Genomic DNA, 16,056 nt, shown 5'->3' on the forward strand with positions numbered 1-16,056 from the left:
CCTACCCTCTTAAATTTATTTCAATGATATCAAATCTCAACACAAGGTTTAGAGATAACATGCAAACTATTCCAACAATTATGAAGACATAACTCTCTTTCTCATGATAGCAAACATTTAAAAAAATGTTGGAACATCAAACTAAAATATTCTGAATAATAATATACTATATTAGTTAGGGTCTCTGGAGGAACAGAACTGATAGAATAAACAACACACACACACACACACACACACACACACACACACACACACACACACTACTTATTTGCATGGCTTGCAGGCTGTGGTCCAACTAGTCCAACAAAGGCTGTCAACCAACTGAAGATTCAAGAATCCAGTAGTTGTTCAGTCTACGAGGCTGGATGACTCAGCTGTAATCCCAAAGAAGCAGATTCTAATGCCAGTGAAGGAGTGAACTTGTTAGTGAGAGCAAGCAGGCACAGAGAGAGCTTCCTTCTTTCATGTTCTTTAGAGGCTGCCTCAGGTGTGGTCCATATTAAACATGTATCTTCCCACCTCAAAAGATCTGGATTAAAAGTGGGTCAACCCACTTCAAATTACTTAATTAAAAACCCACACAGGTGTACCCAGCTGCTTTAGTTTTAGTTAATTCTAAATGTCCTCAAAATGGCAACCAAGAACCACCACCAGATAATTTAATTTTAAAATTATTATATAAGCACACATATTTGTATATATATATAGTCCCACCTAACCAGGAATTCCCTATGTAGACCAGGGCAGCCTTGAACACATTTCATATAAACAGATTATAAACCATGCAGTATTCTGTGGCTTGCTTTCATTTAGCGTGGTATTTTCAAGGTTTACCCATGTAGTACACATCAGTTTCCATTCCTTTTTATTTCACTATGTGGATAGATCTCACTGTTAATCACTTACCAGGTGATGGACATTTTTTCCACATTATACTTGCTATGAATAACATTTCTATGGACATTTCAAACACACTTTGGGGTAGATATAATTTCTCCTGGAGTGGAACAGACAGACGGCAGGGCAAGTTGTGTTTAACCCTTTGAGGGCTGTTTTCCAAAACCTCTGTACCATATTCTATCCAACCCTTCCAGCAGCCTGTGTGATTTCTTCACATCTGCATCTACACTTGGATTGTCTCTTTAGAGCCCAGTGGTATCTCTTTGTGGTTTTGACTTGCATTTTCAAAGACTAAAAGCTTTTTAGTGTGCTTACTGGCCAACTATATCTTTGGAGAGATGTCTAGTCACATGCCATGTCCATTTGAGACAGGGTCTGTCTTAGTTACTTTTCTACTGCTATGTCAAAACATCATGCTCAAAACAACTTGTAAAAGAAAGCATTTAATTTCGGACTCATGGTTCCAGAGGGCAGTAGAGTCTATGACCATCATGACTGGAAGTATGGATGCCAGCAAGCAGGCAGGCAAGGTCCTGTGAAGGGGCGAGGTCGATCGGCAGTTAAAAATTAACCAGACTAGCTTAATATAAAAGATATAGCTTTAATAAACAGAAGAAAGGAAAACTTACACCAGGGTTCCAACAATCCGAGAACGCAGGGGCAAAGAGAGTAAGCGGCAAGCACGCTTCGATCTTTTATTTGTTTTGTGTGACCCCAGGGGGGACACACCCTAAGCAGAATGTGATTGGCTGAGGCTCCCCATCAGTCCTGGAGCACTAGCTGAAAGCTTATATGTTGACATAACAACCATGAAACAGAGAGATGTGCAGTTACATTGGCTCCCCATAGAACTCCCTGGTGCTAGGGATTAATGCCCCTGAGCCTCTATCACGCTAGGCAAGAGCTGTACGACAGAACTACTCCCCAGCCCTTGTTCACATTTCTATCATGCAATCTCACTTGATAATAGTCTCAGTTTTCCCCTTTAACAACTAGCAAGCTTTGAAGGATATTTTCATGTTGGGAATTATACATAAACACAGAGTGACAGTTTGTTTAAAGACTTTATTTCCGGCATGTAACAGCTTACGTGTCATAAAAATCATCGAAGTCATCAGACATGTTATGGTCTCTAGGACGAAGAGCAGCTTCGATGTCAGAGTTGCTGTCATCAGACTCCCCCCAGAAGGCTGGAAGAGAACAGGACACGGCTCATTAGCATTTTGTACTCTAATAGAGAGTTTTCAAAATAGCAAGGCAACCGCTTAGTTGAAGCACTGGCCTGCTAAAGGTCTAATAGTACTGTGTCACCTGTACAAATTTACGTATTTCATGCTATGGTCTTCACATTGTTCCAGAGCAATCCTTGAAGAATCCTTCTTTTATCTTTCATTATGTCCAATGCTTTATTATAGGGCAGACATCTTCTGTGCCACAATTAGTGAGAGATAGTGGAATTGGAAAGCAAGTGAAGAAAGTATATCCGGGTTAAATGCTAGTAGCTGGTAGGGATAGGAGGAACTGGGTATGGAGAAGCCAGTTAGGGCTACTGCAAGAGTCCTACCAGACATGGGCAATACATACTCATGGGCCCTTGCCTTGGGGGCAGGGAAAGAGAGGCAAAACACTCTGTAGGTAGAAGGCACCAATTCTGACAGTCAATTCCAGATAAACTGTACTACCACTGTGGCCCATGGCACCTTCACTATCCTTTCACTGAAGGCCTTGTTCATGGGCACCTGTGTGTGCTGTCCCTGGACTCACAGGACATGTCACAGTCCTCACACAAGGACACAGAAGACAAAGACACAACATAGCTATTTTGGTTAAGATGAGAAATGACAATTGGTGTCCGTTTATTTCTTACCATTTGACTTTATAGTGGTCACGGGGTCCCTTTTGCTTTCATGCCTATAAAATAAGAAAGCGAAAATTGACAGCTGGCCTAATAGTTTCACAGGGAGCTGCTTGGGAAGAAGCGGTGGTGTTTATGGTAAGGAGAGAAATTTTATATTTCCTTCCCCGGCTCTAAAAGCATAAAAGTGTCAAGGATCGGGGTGGCCAGAGGCATTTGTTGGGGGGTCCTCCTACTGGAGGGAGACACAGCAGTAGTCGGCAGAGGATGATTTCCGTTCAATAGTCCTCTGCAAAACACTATGTACAAAGTGTCAGCACTTTGGAGAAAATGCAAAGTGGAATACCTGAAGAGAATTCAAGATGTTGGGGAGGAAGTAGAAATACCTCAGTCAAATCAGCAACAACAATGCCAACAGTTTAACAAAGGCAGTCACAGTAGACACACTGTGTAGTAGAGAAATAGCAGGTGTTTTGAGCACCCAAGTTTAGCTTTCTAGATATCCACTGATAGAAATACTTGCGGCTATGGCCTTTGGTACCTACTGGCCTCCTCTGGTGAATGTAGGAGGGCAGGATAGAGGCTCTTTGGAGTGGGATTTCTCAGTATGCCTTTCCAGGGCTGTATGCAATTTTATTAACTTAAAGAGCCCTTCTGGGAGCATCACACTCTGTATTGTACCTAAATTCTCCAAGTGTCATGCTGAAGGACAAGTGAGCAATGGTGACATTAGGGAAGAAACACACTTTTTCTATACAAGATATCGCCATTTCCCTCTCATGGCCAGGACCCTGTTCACCTTGATGGAAGAACTTTTCGAATTCATCCCCCACTTGGACAAGTCTTGACAACCTGCAGTTTACACATAGCCTTCTAATACATACAATCAGCAAAGCAGGCTCTACTAAGGGTCCATCTTCTACGATCTACAGTACCTTACAGTACTCCTTTGCACTTTGTATCTGCTGCTGACCAGAATCTAGCAGTAGAGCCCATTCTTCATAAAGAACACATCAGAAAGGGGCCAACAGATAGTCAATAGTCAAGCTACCACGGGGGTGGGCATCAACAAGGTGAGCCTCAAAAATCCTTTTATGTAAGGTATGAACATACACAATGAACTCCATGTGCATTGTGAAATTATTTACCTACTCCCATTACCGAGGAGCTAGATAGCTGGGCTAGGTGCAGGGAGGCAGAGGTAGATTATAAAAGCTCTGGGAAACTGGTAGTCTTCAGACAGCTGTGGTGTGGATAGTAAGAGGCATAGGAAGAGGGTCAAGTCTATTGCTGGATGGGATTGAGAGGACAAAGAACTTGGTGACAGAGAGGGCTGAGAGCTGCAGGGTCCCCAGATGGCAAGGTGCTTCTAGTTGAGGAAGAGGACATTGCAGGCCCAGACTCAGGAATGGGATGTGGTGGGATGTGGCAGCTGAATATTTTGATGCAAGAGTAAAACCATAGAGGCAGCCATGCCCAGGCCAGGTCTCTACAGCTTCAGTGACTACTATGGGCTCCAGAAACATGTCCAGCCCACATCCGGTAGCTCTACTTGTCCTCCTCCAAAACAATTTGTAGTCAAGCTTACCAGCCTTTAAGTGTGGTCTCCACTCCAACAGGATAGTCCTTTCTCCCACTACAGAAAGTAGCAATCCCAACTTTCTGATTCCCCCAATGTCCCTTACCAAACAGCCAATAACTATGCCCTGCCAACTTGACTTCCTGGTAATTCCCAAGGCCCTGACTAATTTCTTATGTACTTTCACCACACTGGCAAGCTAACCAGCAACTTCTGCCTTAATGTTTGCAATGGCTTCACGGATGACACCGTACCTAATTTCTTCTCTTATTATCCAACTTCTACTTGGCAACAAGAGTGAGATGCTTGACACATAAATCTTAACATTTTCTGATGAAAAACTCTTTAATGTCTTCCCCACTGTTTTTGGCATAAAGCCTAAATGCTGAATGGTACTTCCCAAGGTGGGCTCCCAAACGATGCTGAGCTTCCTGACTGTATCCCCATTCCCTTTCCACTGCAGTCCTCATCAAACTGCTGTTTTCCACCCATTCCCTCTGCTAACCGATAGGCTACTCCTTACCCCCTAGGCTGCTTACGTGGATAACCGGGTGCTTAGCAATTAGCAGGTGCTTAGGGTGGATGAGTAAATGACCTTTTAAAAGCACCAGGCCCTACTGAAAGGCTCATGATCAATGTTCAATGACACAAAATGTGATCTACATGTTTATAATTAAGATGTGACTCCAGTAGCAGATTGAGTTTCTTTGTCTTCTCAGCAAGGGAAAAATATCCAGGGGGGGAAAAAAGAGGAAAGAAAAAGAAAAAAAGAATACCTCACACAATGCTGCAAATGTGGCTATGGCTGTGTGACTATCCTCCATGCAAGTGAATGTTTGTAATCACCCAACTCCTCAAAATCAAGTGAACTGAGCCAGCAGCAAGGTCAGGTCCCACTGCGTGGAGGTGACTCACTGAGCATGCCAGGGACCCTCTTGCTTTGTCCAAGGTAGTTTAGGCATATCATCTCTCCATGCGGCCACTCGAACTTACTTTTTCTGTTTGCTCCGTGGTTAAGCTGCATGATTTTGAATCATTTAAACCATTGGGAGCAGGAAACAATATCAGTGAAATATTAATTAATTGTACAGTGACTCTTAATTATTAGACTTCTTACAAGAAACCTATTTAAGAACTACATATGTCACAGTTCATCACTGAGAAAGATAGCGGATGCTCTCAAGTATTCTTCACTCTACCCTGGTATCTTAGGAACAATAACTTTTTTCTCTCGGCAGGAACCCATCTCCAAAAATCAATGTGATACTTTTATTACGTACAATTCCTAGGGTCAACATTTCTTTCAAGGGTCTCACTAAGCATGTAAAGAAAGGTATGGGTGGGAGGAGGCTGGAGAGATGGCTCAGAGGTTAAGAGCACTGACTGCTCTTCCAGAGGTCCTGAGTTCAATTCCCAGCAACCACATGATGGCTCACAACCATCTGTAATGAGATCTGATCTGGTGCCCTCTTCTGGCCTGCAGGCATACATGGAGGCTGAATATTGTGGACATAATAAATAAACAATTTTTTTTTTAAAAAAAGAAAGGCACAGGGGAATGACTGTCTATGGAATCCTGGACAGAGTCAATTAGTTTAGCTATGGAGAGAAAAGTAGACATGAACTCCCCTTTTCAGAGTAAGAAACTGGGTTTTACGTTCCAGGCCATACACTTGGGCCATCAGTCCATCAAAGTGTTTATAAATGAATATGGTTGTACCTCAATGAAACTTCATGAAGAGAGATTGGCACTTGAATCTCATGTACTTTCACATGTCATGAAACAGAACTTTACTTTGGGCCCTTTTAAACAACCAATTAGAAGTATAAAAATTAGCCAGGCAGTGGTGGTACACACAAGCTACTTCCAGGACAGGCTCCAAAGCTACAGGGAAGTCCTGTCTCGAAAAACAAAACAAAACAAAGCAAAACAAACAAAAAAAGAAGTATAAAGACTGTTGGACACAGTGGTTAATCCCAACACTTGGGAGGCAGAGGTAGGCAGATCTCTGTGAGTTCAAGACCAGCCTGGTTTACATACTGAGTCTAGAACAGCCAGGGCTACACAGAGAGATTCTGTCTCAAAGAAGGACACACAAGCAAGCAAAAAGTAGAATTATAAAAGCCACTCAGCTCAGAGTACAGATCACGCCTGCTTGTCATTTACAGAGCCGTTTACATATCTGAGGTATATCATCTTAGAGGCTGCAGTACCCAACTCTGCTCGCCATGTGCCCTGGACCAGTTCCCTACCTTTCTGAGCATCAGTCTGCTTGCCTAAAAAACGGGTCAACAATGCCTTTCTTTTAGTATTCTGGCAAACTTATAAATGATCTCATGGGGTGGACTTTGAAGCAGAGGCAGAGCACTTTGGACACATTTGAATGAACAAAAGCCCCTGGATATTCTGGTGTGCAGGTATGAGTTCTAACTAGAGATGACAAATCAGGCATAGAGCAAAGGCAAACTAAGGCTTGGGACAGTGGAGGCAGGCCTGACATGTTGACATACATTTCCTTTAGCTGCTCAGTAGGCAGGAGCACTGAAGGTGACCCGTCGGACTTCCTCCAAGAGGTGGGAAACAGCTCCAGCCGCCCTCCTCCAGTGTGGACATGGCACCTAGTCTGAGTTTGTTCACTCATTCAGTCATTCTCTAATCAAGAACAAATAAATAAATGTTGTGGAAACCATAAGTTGGATTCTGAGCTTGGGCAGCAGAAAACAAAATTCTAGTCACCTTCCAAGAAGAGAACGAGACTCACTGGGAACTAGTCCAAGATGAATAATGCAGACCACAGTTTTGCTGTTATTGAAAGTTGCAATGCTGAGGATTCTGAGACAATCCTAGCATTGTTGCAATGTACATGTAGACTATCTCATTAAGGAAAGGTATAAGTTGCAATACTAAAGTAGGAAAGGAGGTGGAAACAACATACTGTAAGGATCCACATGGGCAAGACCTCACCTAGCTCTTCATATTATCTCCTAAGTTTCATAAACACTCAACACTGTAAGATGCTGAAAACATAGAAGGCTAGAAAACTCCAAAGATAAGAAGCATGTGCTCCAAAGAAGACAGAGAGAAACCAGAGCAATAAAAGTCTAAGAGGACACAGCAACACAAAGACCAGGCCAGAGAGCGCCTCCTGGTAAAACGGGATTCCTGCAGGATTCCTACTAGATTAGAGATGATTGTGATCAGACATCACTGGTCAGCTCAGAAAGAAATGTTTGCAAAGACAGCCTGTCTCCCAAAATAGTCTGTCCGCTTGAAGCAGACAGTTTCAGGAAAGAGACTATTGGTGTGGGAGAATTGTCTGTATTCTGTCAATTATGTTTTAAATAAACGCTGATTGGCCAGGCAGGAGGTGTAGGTGGGAAAACCAGACAGGAAGTAGAAATGATACAAGGAGAGCAGGAGAATTCTGGGGAGGAGGAAGTTGATTGCTCCCACTCCTGCCCAGACTGCTGAAGCAGCAGGATGTGAGCTGCCCCACTGAAGAAGGTACTAAGCCACATGGCTAACATAGATCAGAAAAATGGGATAATCAAGATGTGAGAGTTAGCCAGTAAGAAGCCTGACCTAACGGGCCAATCAGCTTTATAACTTACAGAGATCTGTGTGTGATTTTTCTCTGGGACTAAACAGCTGGGGGGCAGGGCGGGAAAGAAACCCCCAAACAAGCAGGCTCCCCTCATATTACAGACTATGAACACATATAGCTACCAAGGCTGCAGCGCTCTCCTCATTTCCAAGTCCCTAACCTGTATAAAGGGTTGCAGCCTTCAGTTCCCCTTGCTGTGTGTGCTAATAAATACAGTATGTTGAAAGTCAGACTCTGGTCTCTTTCTTCCTTCTGCCTCTTTCTGATGCTTCAGAAATCTAACACCAGGGGCTGCAGAGACTGGGGTGTGGGAATAAGGTTTTGAGTTCTAGAGCCTGTAGGCAAGTCTATGGTACATCTTCTCCATTAGTGACTGACGTGGAAGGGCAGTGCTAGCTGCCGGACAGATGCTCCTGGTCGCATAAGAAAGCAGAGCAAGCCATGCAAAGCAACTCACTAAGCTGCATTCCTCCATGGTCTCTGCTTCAGTCCTATTCCTGCTGTGAGATTCAGCCGTGATTTCCTTAAGGGATAGACTGCTGCAACCAAATAAACCCTTTCTTCCCTAAGTTGCTTTTGGTCATGGTGATTATCAAAACAAACTAGGACACTCACTAGATTCAAAATCTAACAGAAACAGATGAGTTTCCTGACACAGCCGGCTACTAAAATTAATGACTACGTTATGTAGTTACCACTGGCCACTTTCATGCAGACCTTCAATGAGAAGGAACACATGAAACAAGGAGAAATGTAAAATGTACAATGTGAGGAGAAACAGAACACAAGGAAAGGTGATGCCGAGTCAAGTCCTGTACTCAAGGAGATAAAAAAATTAAAGAAAAGCCTATGCTAAATGGAATAAAGAGAGTGGTAACCCCAGGGAAAGACCCCGATCTTGCTAAGCTTCCGACTTGTGAAAAGAAATGAAAGGAACACTAAGGCAGCAATGGGAAACACCAAGACAGAAAGCTGGGGTAAAGGTAACTGAAAGAGGGGACAAGTTCCAGCCCCAGCAAGCAGAACTTGGTAGTTTTGGTCACATGCCTCTGACTTATAGTCAAGGACACAAGACAGGGGTTGTGGAGTCTCCCTTCACAGTTACGGAGAGCCACTGAGGCCAGGTGTGTATTAGGGGTGTCCTTGAGTGGAGGAGAAAGGTCACTGTGTGAAGCTGTGAAGGTGAATCCTGGATTGCGTTAGAGACCCTCAAGACGTAGATGCCAGATTTGTGGGATACCTGCCAACGAGATCTACAAACTGGGTGTTGGACCAGCCCAAGAGAGAGGAATATGTCACAGTCAACAAAGCTGAAAGGAGTTGGAGATCTGAAGACAGCTTTTACATCACACATAGAGATGCAGAATCTGGCCTTTGCCCTGCTGTTTTTTATTCTTGCTTTCGTCCAGTATTTCCTCACTATGCTCCCCTGACTTTCCTTTTGGAATGGTAATGTATATTCTGTACCAATGGATGCTAGAATACGTCATCTGCTTTTTGATTTTGATTTATAGGAGTTACAGTAAAGAGACTGCCATGAGTCCCACAGAGACTTTGGACTTTTAAACCCTGCTGAGGAGACCCTAGTGGAGATGGAGGAATTCTCAAAGGACCAAAGACCTAAGTGAAGACAGTTAACAACTGCTGATAGTGGTCAATTAGGCTTCCCCAAGGATGAATCGCATACTTGGTTATCCAACACTGAATGGCCAGCCGTAGAAAAATATATATTCAGGCAACACTGAAGGGACACAGCAGTTTGTATCTATATGTTAATTCATACAACAGTTTATATTTATATGTATAAGTAACCGTAATAGTTAAAGAAGAGGAGGCCATAAATTTGAGGAGGGGGGGTCAAGCATGGGGGTGTGGTTTGAATAAGAATGACCTCCATAGGTTCATGAATTTGAATGATTAGGGAGTATCACTATTGAGCAAGATTATGAGGTGTGGCCTTGTTAGAGGAAGTATGTCACTAAGGATGAGATTTGAGGTTCCAGTAGCCCAAGACAGACCCAGTGTCTCTCTTCCTGCTACCTGTAGATCAGATGTAAAACTCTCAAGTTACGTGTCTTTGTGTATGCTGCCCTGCTTCCTGACATGATGACAATGGACTAAACCTCTGAAACTGCAAACAAATCCCAACTAAATGTTTTCCTTTATAAGAGTTGCCATGATTATGGCGTCTCTTCGCAGCAATAGAACATCAACTAAGATGGGGGAAGGGATAGAAGAGCAAGGAGAGACGCTTTTGCTGATAGGCAGTGCTTATTTTGAGCTTACTACATGCCAGACTCATGATGTTTTCACACATGTCCTTTCATTTAATCCTCTCAAGGCCCTAGGTTATAGACACAGCACTGAAGCAAAGATTCATACCCATCGTCACACAGGAGAAGACTGGCAAGGTTCAGGTTAAGATCCCCAGCAATACACCTCCCAAAGCTACTCCTAACCTCCAAGTGCCATTGTCTCTGACGGTTCCAGCCCGAGAGAAGCAGTGTGTAATTGGACATACAGCAAGAGGCATAGTGGAAATTAAATCTAACCAGAACTCATCTAACTATAAATTGAAGTGATGCAGCATGAAATTTTGTTCCAAAGTGTTTTTAAAGAAGATAAAATCTATTTTCTGAGATACATTCTAAAAAGGAAAACTACCTGGGATCCTTCATCTGGCGTTGGATGGCGATACAGATGGAGGCCCGCGTTGGAGCACCGAACTGAGCCCCCCAAGATCCAAATGAGGAGCAGAAGGAGGAAGAAAATGATGAAGGACTGCGAGGGATACTATCACCCACTGATACAAGGGGTCGGATCTAATGAGAGTTTACCAAGGCCAGATGGACCGTGACTGAACGAGCATGTGATCCAACCAGATTCTCTGAATGTGGCCGGATTTTCTGAATGTGGCTGGCCTGCAGTCTTTCTGAGAAGCCATTGACAATGACACTGGGACTGGTTTCCTCTGCATATACTGGATTTTTGGGATCCAGTCTGTTTGGATGCTCACCTCCCTGGACCTGGAGGGAGGGGGGAGGAACTTGGACTTCCCACAGGGCAGGAGACCCTGACTGCCCTTGGGGACAAAGAGGGAGGAGGAGAGGGAGGGGGGGAGTGGGAGGGCGTTGGGAGGAGGGGCGTAAATGGAAACTTTTTATAATTTAATAAAATTACTTTCAAAAAAAAAAAAAATAAAAATAAAAAAAAAATAAAAAAAAACCCTGCTGAGACTGTGATACACTATGGGGGCTTCTGTAGTTGGAATGAATGCATTTTTGGCGTTACATGGCTAAAAGCCTAAGGGCACCAGAGAGTAGAAGGTGGTGGTTAGAATGAGAATGGCTCCCATAGGCTCATGTATTTGAATGCTTAGTCACCCACCAGGAAGTGGAATTGTTTGAAAGGATTAGAAGGATTGGGGGTGTGGCCCTGTTGGAGTTGGTATTGCCTTGTTGGAAAAAAAAATGTGTGCCACTGGGGGTGGGATTTGAGGTTTCAAAAGCCCATGCCAGGCCCAGGCTCCTCTCTTGTACTCTGCTTTTAGATCAGGAGGTAGGTCTCAGCTACTTTTCCAGTACCGTGCCTGCTTGACACCTTACTCTCTGCCATGATCATAATGGACTAACCCTCTGAAACTGTAAGCAAGCCCCCAGTTAAGTGCTTTCTTTCATAACATTTGCCTTGGTCATTGGCCTCTTTACAGAAATAGAACAGTAACTAAGACAGGGGCTTTATTACAAACAGTGAGACTGATTGAAAAAAAAAACAAAACATTCGCCCTAATAAAGTTCAATAAATATTATTTATAAAAAACAATAAATTTAACATATCAATAAATAGAATCAAAAGACACAAATCACAAGGCCATCTTGGTAGATACAGTAAAGGCTTTGGACAAAAATCCAATGTCCTTTCATGACAAAAGTACCGCAGACCAGTAACAGAAGGAATGCATCTCAACACAATAAAGGCTGTTTCAGGGCCTTGACATGCGTCAAGAGTCTACACATTCCCATCTAGGTCAAGATGAAGAGCAGTCTTCTATCAGCAGACCGAAAGGCAGTCAGGAAGGAGCCCAGGAAGGCTTTCTTGAGCATGCCCACCTAGTTCCTGTTCCTTGAGACGGAATGCAGATGGCACTGGGGCAGTCTGGAAAGATGACCTCACTTGAGGTGAGCTAAGATTTCCCTTTGAAAATGTGTATACCTCTCCTATACATGCCACTTGCAGATAACTGTATAGAATATACACTGCCCTTCAGCTCAGAAATGCAAGGCCAGACTGAGGGGAGGCACTTTTGCTTAAAGAAGAAGGCTTGAGTGGATGGCAGAGCACACTCTAAGTGCAGCAGTGACCTGGGTGCCAGTGAGAAGCTCACATGGGGATGTGATGCAGGAGAATTGTCTGTATTCTGTCAATCATATTTTAATAAAACGCTGATTGGCCAGGCAGGCAATATAGGCGGGAAAACCAGACAGGAAGTAGAGGTGATGCAATGAGAACAGGAGAATTCTGGGAAGCAGGGAGGATCCTCTGCCATTCCTGTCCAGATCACCAAAGAAGCAACATGTAAGCTGTCTCACTGAGAAAGGTACTGAGCCCATGTGGCTAACATTGATCAGAATAATGGGTTAAGATAAGTCATAAGAACTAATAAGTAGCCTGACCTAATGGACCAATCAGCTTTATAACTTATAGAGATCTCTATATGATTGGTTTTCTTTGGGGTTTGCCGACTTGTTGGGGTGCCGGGCGGGATAGATACCCCAACAAGCCGGCCCTCATGTTACAGGGTGGGGCGGAAGGAGGCACATCTTTGGAACTTAGTGGCTGAATCTAGACAAATGAATGAGTTTCAGGTTCATGAGAGAACTTATCTTGAAAAATAAGGTGTAGAGCGCAATCAACAAAAACATCCAACATTAACCTCCCCCCCCACACTATGCACCCCCCCCCCCATAGAACCAGAAGACATTAAAAAACTAACCTATGAGAAGATGTAAGATGTAGTATCTGTCTGTGAACCACAAAAAAATCTGTGGGCTTGAAATCAGTATTAAAATTTTTCAAATAGCACGTTTAATTGGATTTTTCTTCAAAATAAACATACCTCTGGAAAAATGTAGGGCAAAAAGCAATCCAGAAAGATAGGAAAATAAGTATAAATGGCCAGACCAACAAATCTCCACAAATATCAATTTTAAATTTTAAAAGGCCACCGGCTGAGGCTGCTTAAATTTGACAAAGCCTGAGCGCCCCCTGATGGCTAGTTGGAGTTCCTACAGCACATGCTGTAATTATAGCTGCCCTGGGGTCAACTTGTTTACTTTTTTCCTTCAAATAATCAAAGTGATTATTCTTAAGCAAAAGTGCTGTGTGCAAGAAAAACAAAGTGTATGAGTTTATGACAGCAAATGTGAACTGTTTAAGAAGCTTCTAATTTAGTAAAATTGAAGGTCAAAGCAGACTTCCTAAGCTCGCGATGAGGTAGGCAATTTTATAAGAGTACATAAACGACTGCCGAGGAATTTTTGCTTTTAATTCAGTGGATAACTAGTGTCTAAGAATCTTTAAACCATTCCAGGGAAAATAACACAAATGATCAGATGAGAAAGGAAAGCTGCAGCCACCATCTGAGCATCAGCTGCAGGCTGGCGCCCTCCGCTGGCCGCTCCCATCGCTGCAGGGCTGGCAAGCAATGCCACCCACGGTGGCCCTGCTAAGGGGTGTGGGTGGCCGGGTGACTTTTTGTACCTTTCCCCCAGGCAATTGTGTTGCAAGTACACACTCTTTTTCTTTTGGCAAAAATCTTATCTTGATTCAACCCGAAGGCTGGAGTTACAAGGGAACCGGTAAGCCGAAGTTACAAGGAAGCTGTGCTGATACACTCTCCATTAAATAAATGGATCCTGGAGAGTGAAGCCGCCTCCTGGGGAAGGTAAAGAGAGACAATGTTTGCAGAGGAGAGGAAGCTCCGGCATGCACCCCGGAACAAAAGGGAACAAGTGGTCTTTACTCGGAGAACAGCTTCCTATTAGGACTCACTCCTTCGGACATCATGCCTTTCATCCCCACTCAACCACAAAATGATTTTACTGAAGCAAATACAATGGTAGAAAAAGATTTACACTGAAAGAATCTTTAATAATAAACTGTTGCCGATCGGCCTACTTGCCCGTGATTTATAATACAATAAACATCGGATTCTATTACGGCTCATGCACTGAAGTCTCTGCTCTGAAGAACCGAATATGAAAGCACGGGGACCCGCCATCATCACAATGAAATGAGCATGTATAAATGTGCTAAGAGTATCTCTTTGCATCTTTTATAGCTGTGTGTATTAATCTGTAACGCTTATTAAGAAAGTCATTGCTATGCAAAGCAGCACCCAATCCCTTTCTCTGGCTTTTCAACAGAGTGCACTGTTTAGCCAATAGGAGGGACCCTCTGGCCCTCATTCTGCATTCATCACAGGCAACATTTGCACAATGTATCTCTCAAAGGCGGCTGAAAAGAAGGCCTTAATACTCATGTAAACAACTGCAAACCAATTACTTAATGAATCAGGCCCACACATAATGAGGTGCAGACAAAGAGCTATAAATGCATTTTTGCGCCCAAGCCCCTGCTTTAAAGTAAAATCCCTCAGCTGTAGTTTGGGCTTAACTAGCACATCATAATTATTGTCTCTAGGACATCAGGGGAAGCCATTTTTTTTTAAGGTCCAACAGGGTTCTTTTTTTTTTTTTTTTTTTTTGAGGTTGCTCATCAGCTCACTGACAAAACAGAGCAAAGAAGAATTTTTAAAAGTGCTACAGCAGCGCAGCACTGTTATGTTTATTCTCAAGTGCTGGGCTTCGAGACCACTTGTAAAAGCAATAAAGCACAAGGAGTGACTGCAGTAAGTGGGACCCTGAAATTTCAGTGAAGCCAGGCACAGACTGCAAAACCTGAGCTCTCCAAAGCCCAGGGTGGGGTATTAACAATCACAGCCCCAGCACAGGAACCAAACTGTGCCGAGCAGCTCACCAAGCTGTGCACGCGCACCGTCGGAGCCTTTCATACGCGATTACTATCAAGTGTCTAGAACCAGGGCTTCCTGGAAGACCTTTTAGTAGGTTTATTTTTCTTAAAGGGGGAAGGGGTGATGAGATTACCTATAACTTATTAGGAAATTAGCTTCATGCAGAAATATCATAACAAGAGGCTTCTTGTTTTAATTTGTAGGGAAACAAAGTTTAATTTTAATCTTTGAAATGTGCCCAAGTGTGAATGACCAGGTTGAGAAAAAATGTCCTATATAATCCTAGTGCTTTCTAAGTGTGTTTAAGAACTTTCCACAGAACTTTTTATGTCTTTAAAATATAATGGAAACAAATATTCCTAACAATCTTAAAAACTGAAGGAATAAATTTTTAAGCCAAATAGTAACTAACATTAAGACTGGGAACTACCTATAATATTTATTGACCTTTTAAAATTCTCTTAAAAGACTGAGAACTTGAATTTACAGCGTAACCCTAACAGTATCAGATTCAACACTCTGCCAAACCCAGTTAGTTCCTGTTTTCCCCAACAGTGTGAACAAAAACCAGGATTAAAGGTGAGGTCTCAGAAATGAGGAAGCATTTTGGATACTCATCAAGTTTCTAAAAGCAAGAATTTTAGAAAGTTAACCCATCCAAAGAGTCTAGGTCCTAAAATACTGAAATGTTTTTGTAAAACACAAATGAATAGATTTTTTTCCATTTTTATTTCCCTTTAATATGACATTTCTGGATCAAATCATTTTGTTATTTGGACATTACACATAGCAGTAGAAATGTAAAGGTCATGTTTTAACATTTTAGCAGGGTCAAGTAGTAAATTCAAAGGTAATGCAATCATCTAAAGGACATTTTTTTTAATGAGTAGGCTATTACAAAGGAAACTTGCTAGGCAGCTTGAAATAGTATTTGGCCAAAAGTAAAAGAGTAGGCATTGCATTAGGCAAGTGCTCAGATTCACATTATAAAGGCTTCCTAAGTGACTGGAAGTCACTGCACGATTCGTATTGGAGGCAGATGGCAAATTCAGCACACAACTCACCTATCAGAACTCGTAAAACT

At 42.8% G+C, this 16,056-nt stretch overlaps 1 protein-coding gene across 2 annotated transcripts in view; it reads right to left on the reverse strand.

Annotated features, from left to right (window-relative positions):
- Positions 1–1,945: 1,945 nt before the first annotated feature.
- Positions 1,946–16,056, reverse strand: part of Kiz (kizuna centrosomal protein) — a 105,288-nt gene continuing 91,177 nt past the window's right edge. For both annotated transcript variants that reach the window (XM_048455531.3, XM_048455528.3), the window contains 2 exons: positions 2,768–2,811; positions 1,946–2,090 (listed from right to left, as the gene is read on the reverse strand). In XM_048455531.3, the coding sequence (XP_048311488.3) occupies positions 1,987–2,090; positions 2,768–2,811 (148 nt within the window). In that variant the 3' untranslated portion in view covers positions 1,946–1,986. The remainder of the gene's footprint in view (positions 2,091–2,767; positions 2,812–16,056) is intronic.

This window comes from Myodes glareolus, chromosome 10 (genome assembly GCF_982192425.1).
Source record: "Myodes glareolus chromosome 10, mMyoGla1.1, whole genome shotgun sequence".
In the NCBI taxonomy this organism is placed as follows: Eukaryota; Metazoa; Chordata; class Mammalia; order Rodentia; family Cricetidae; genus Myodes; species Myodes glareolus.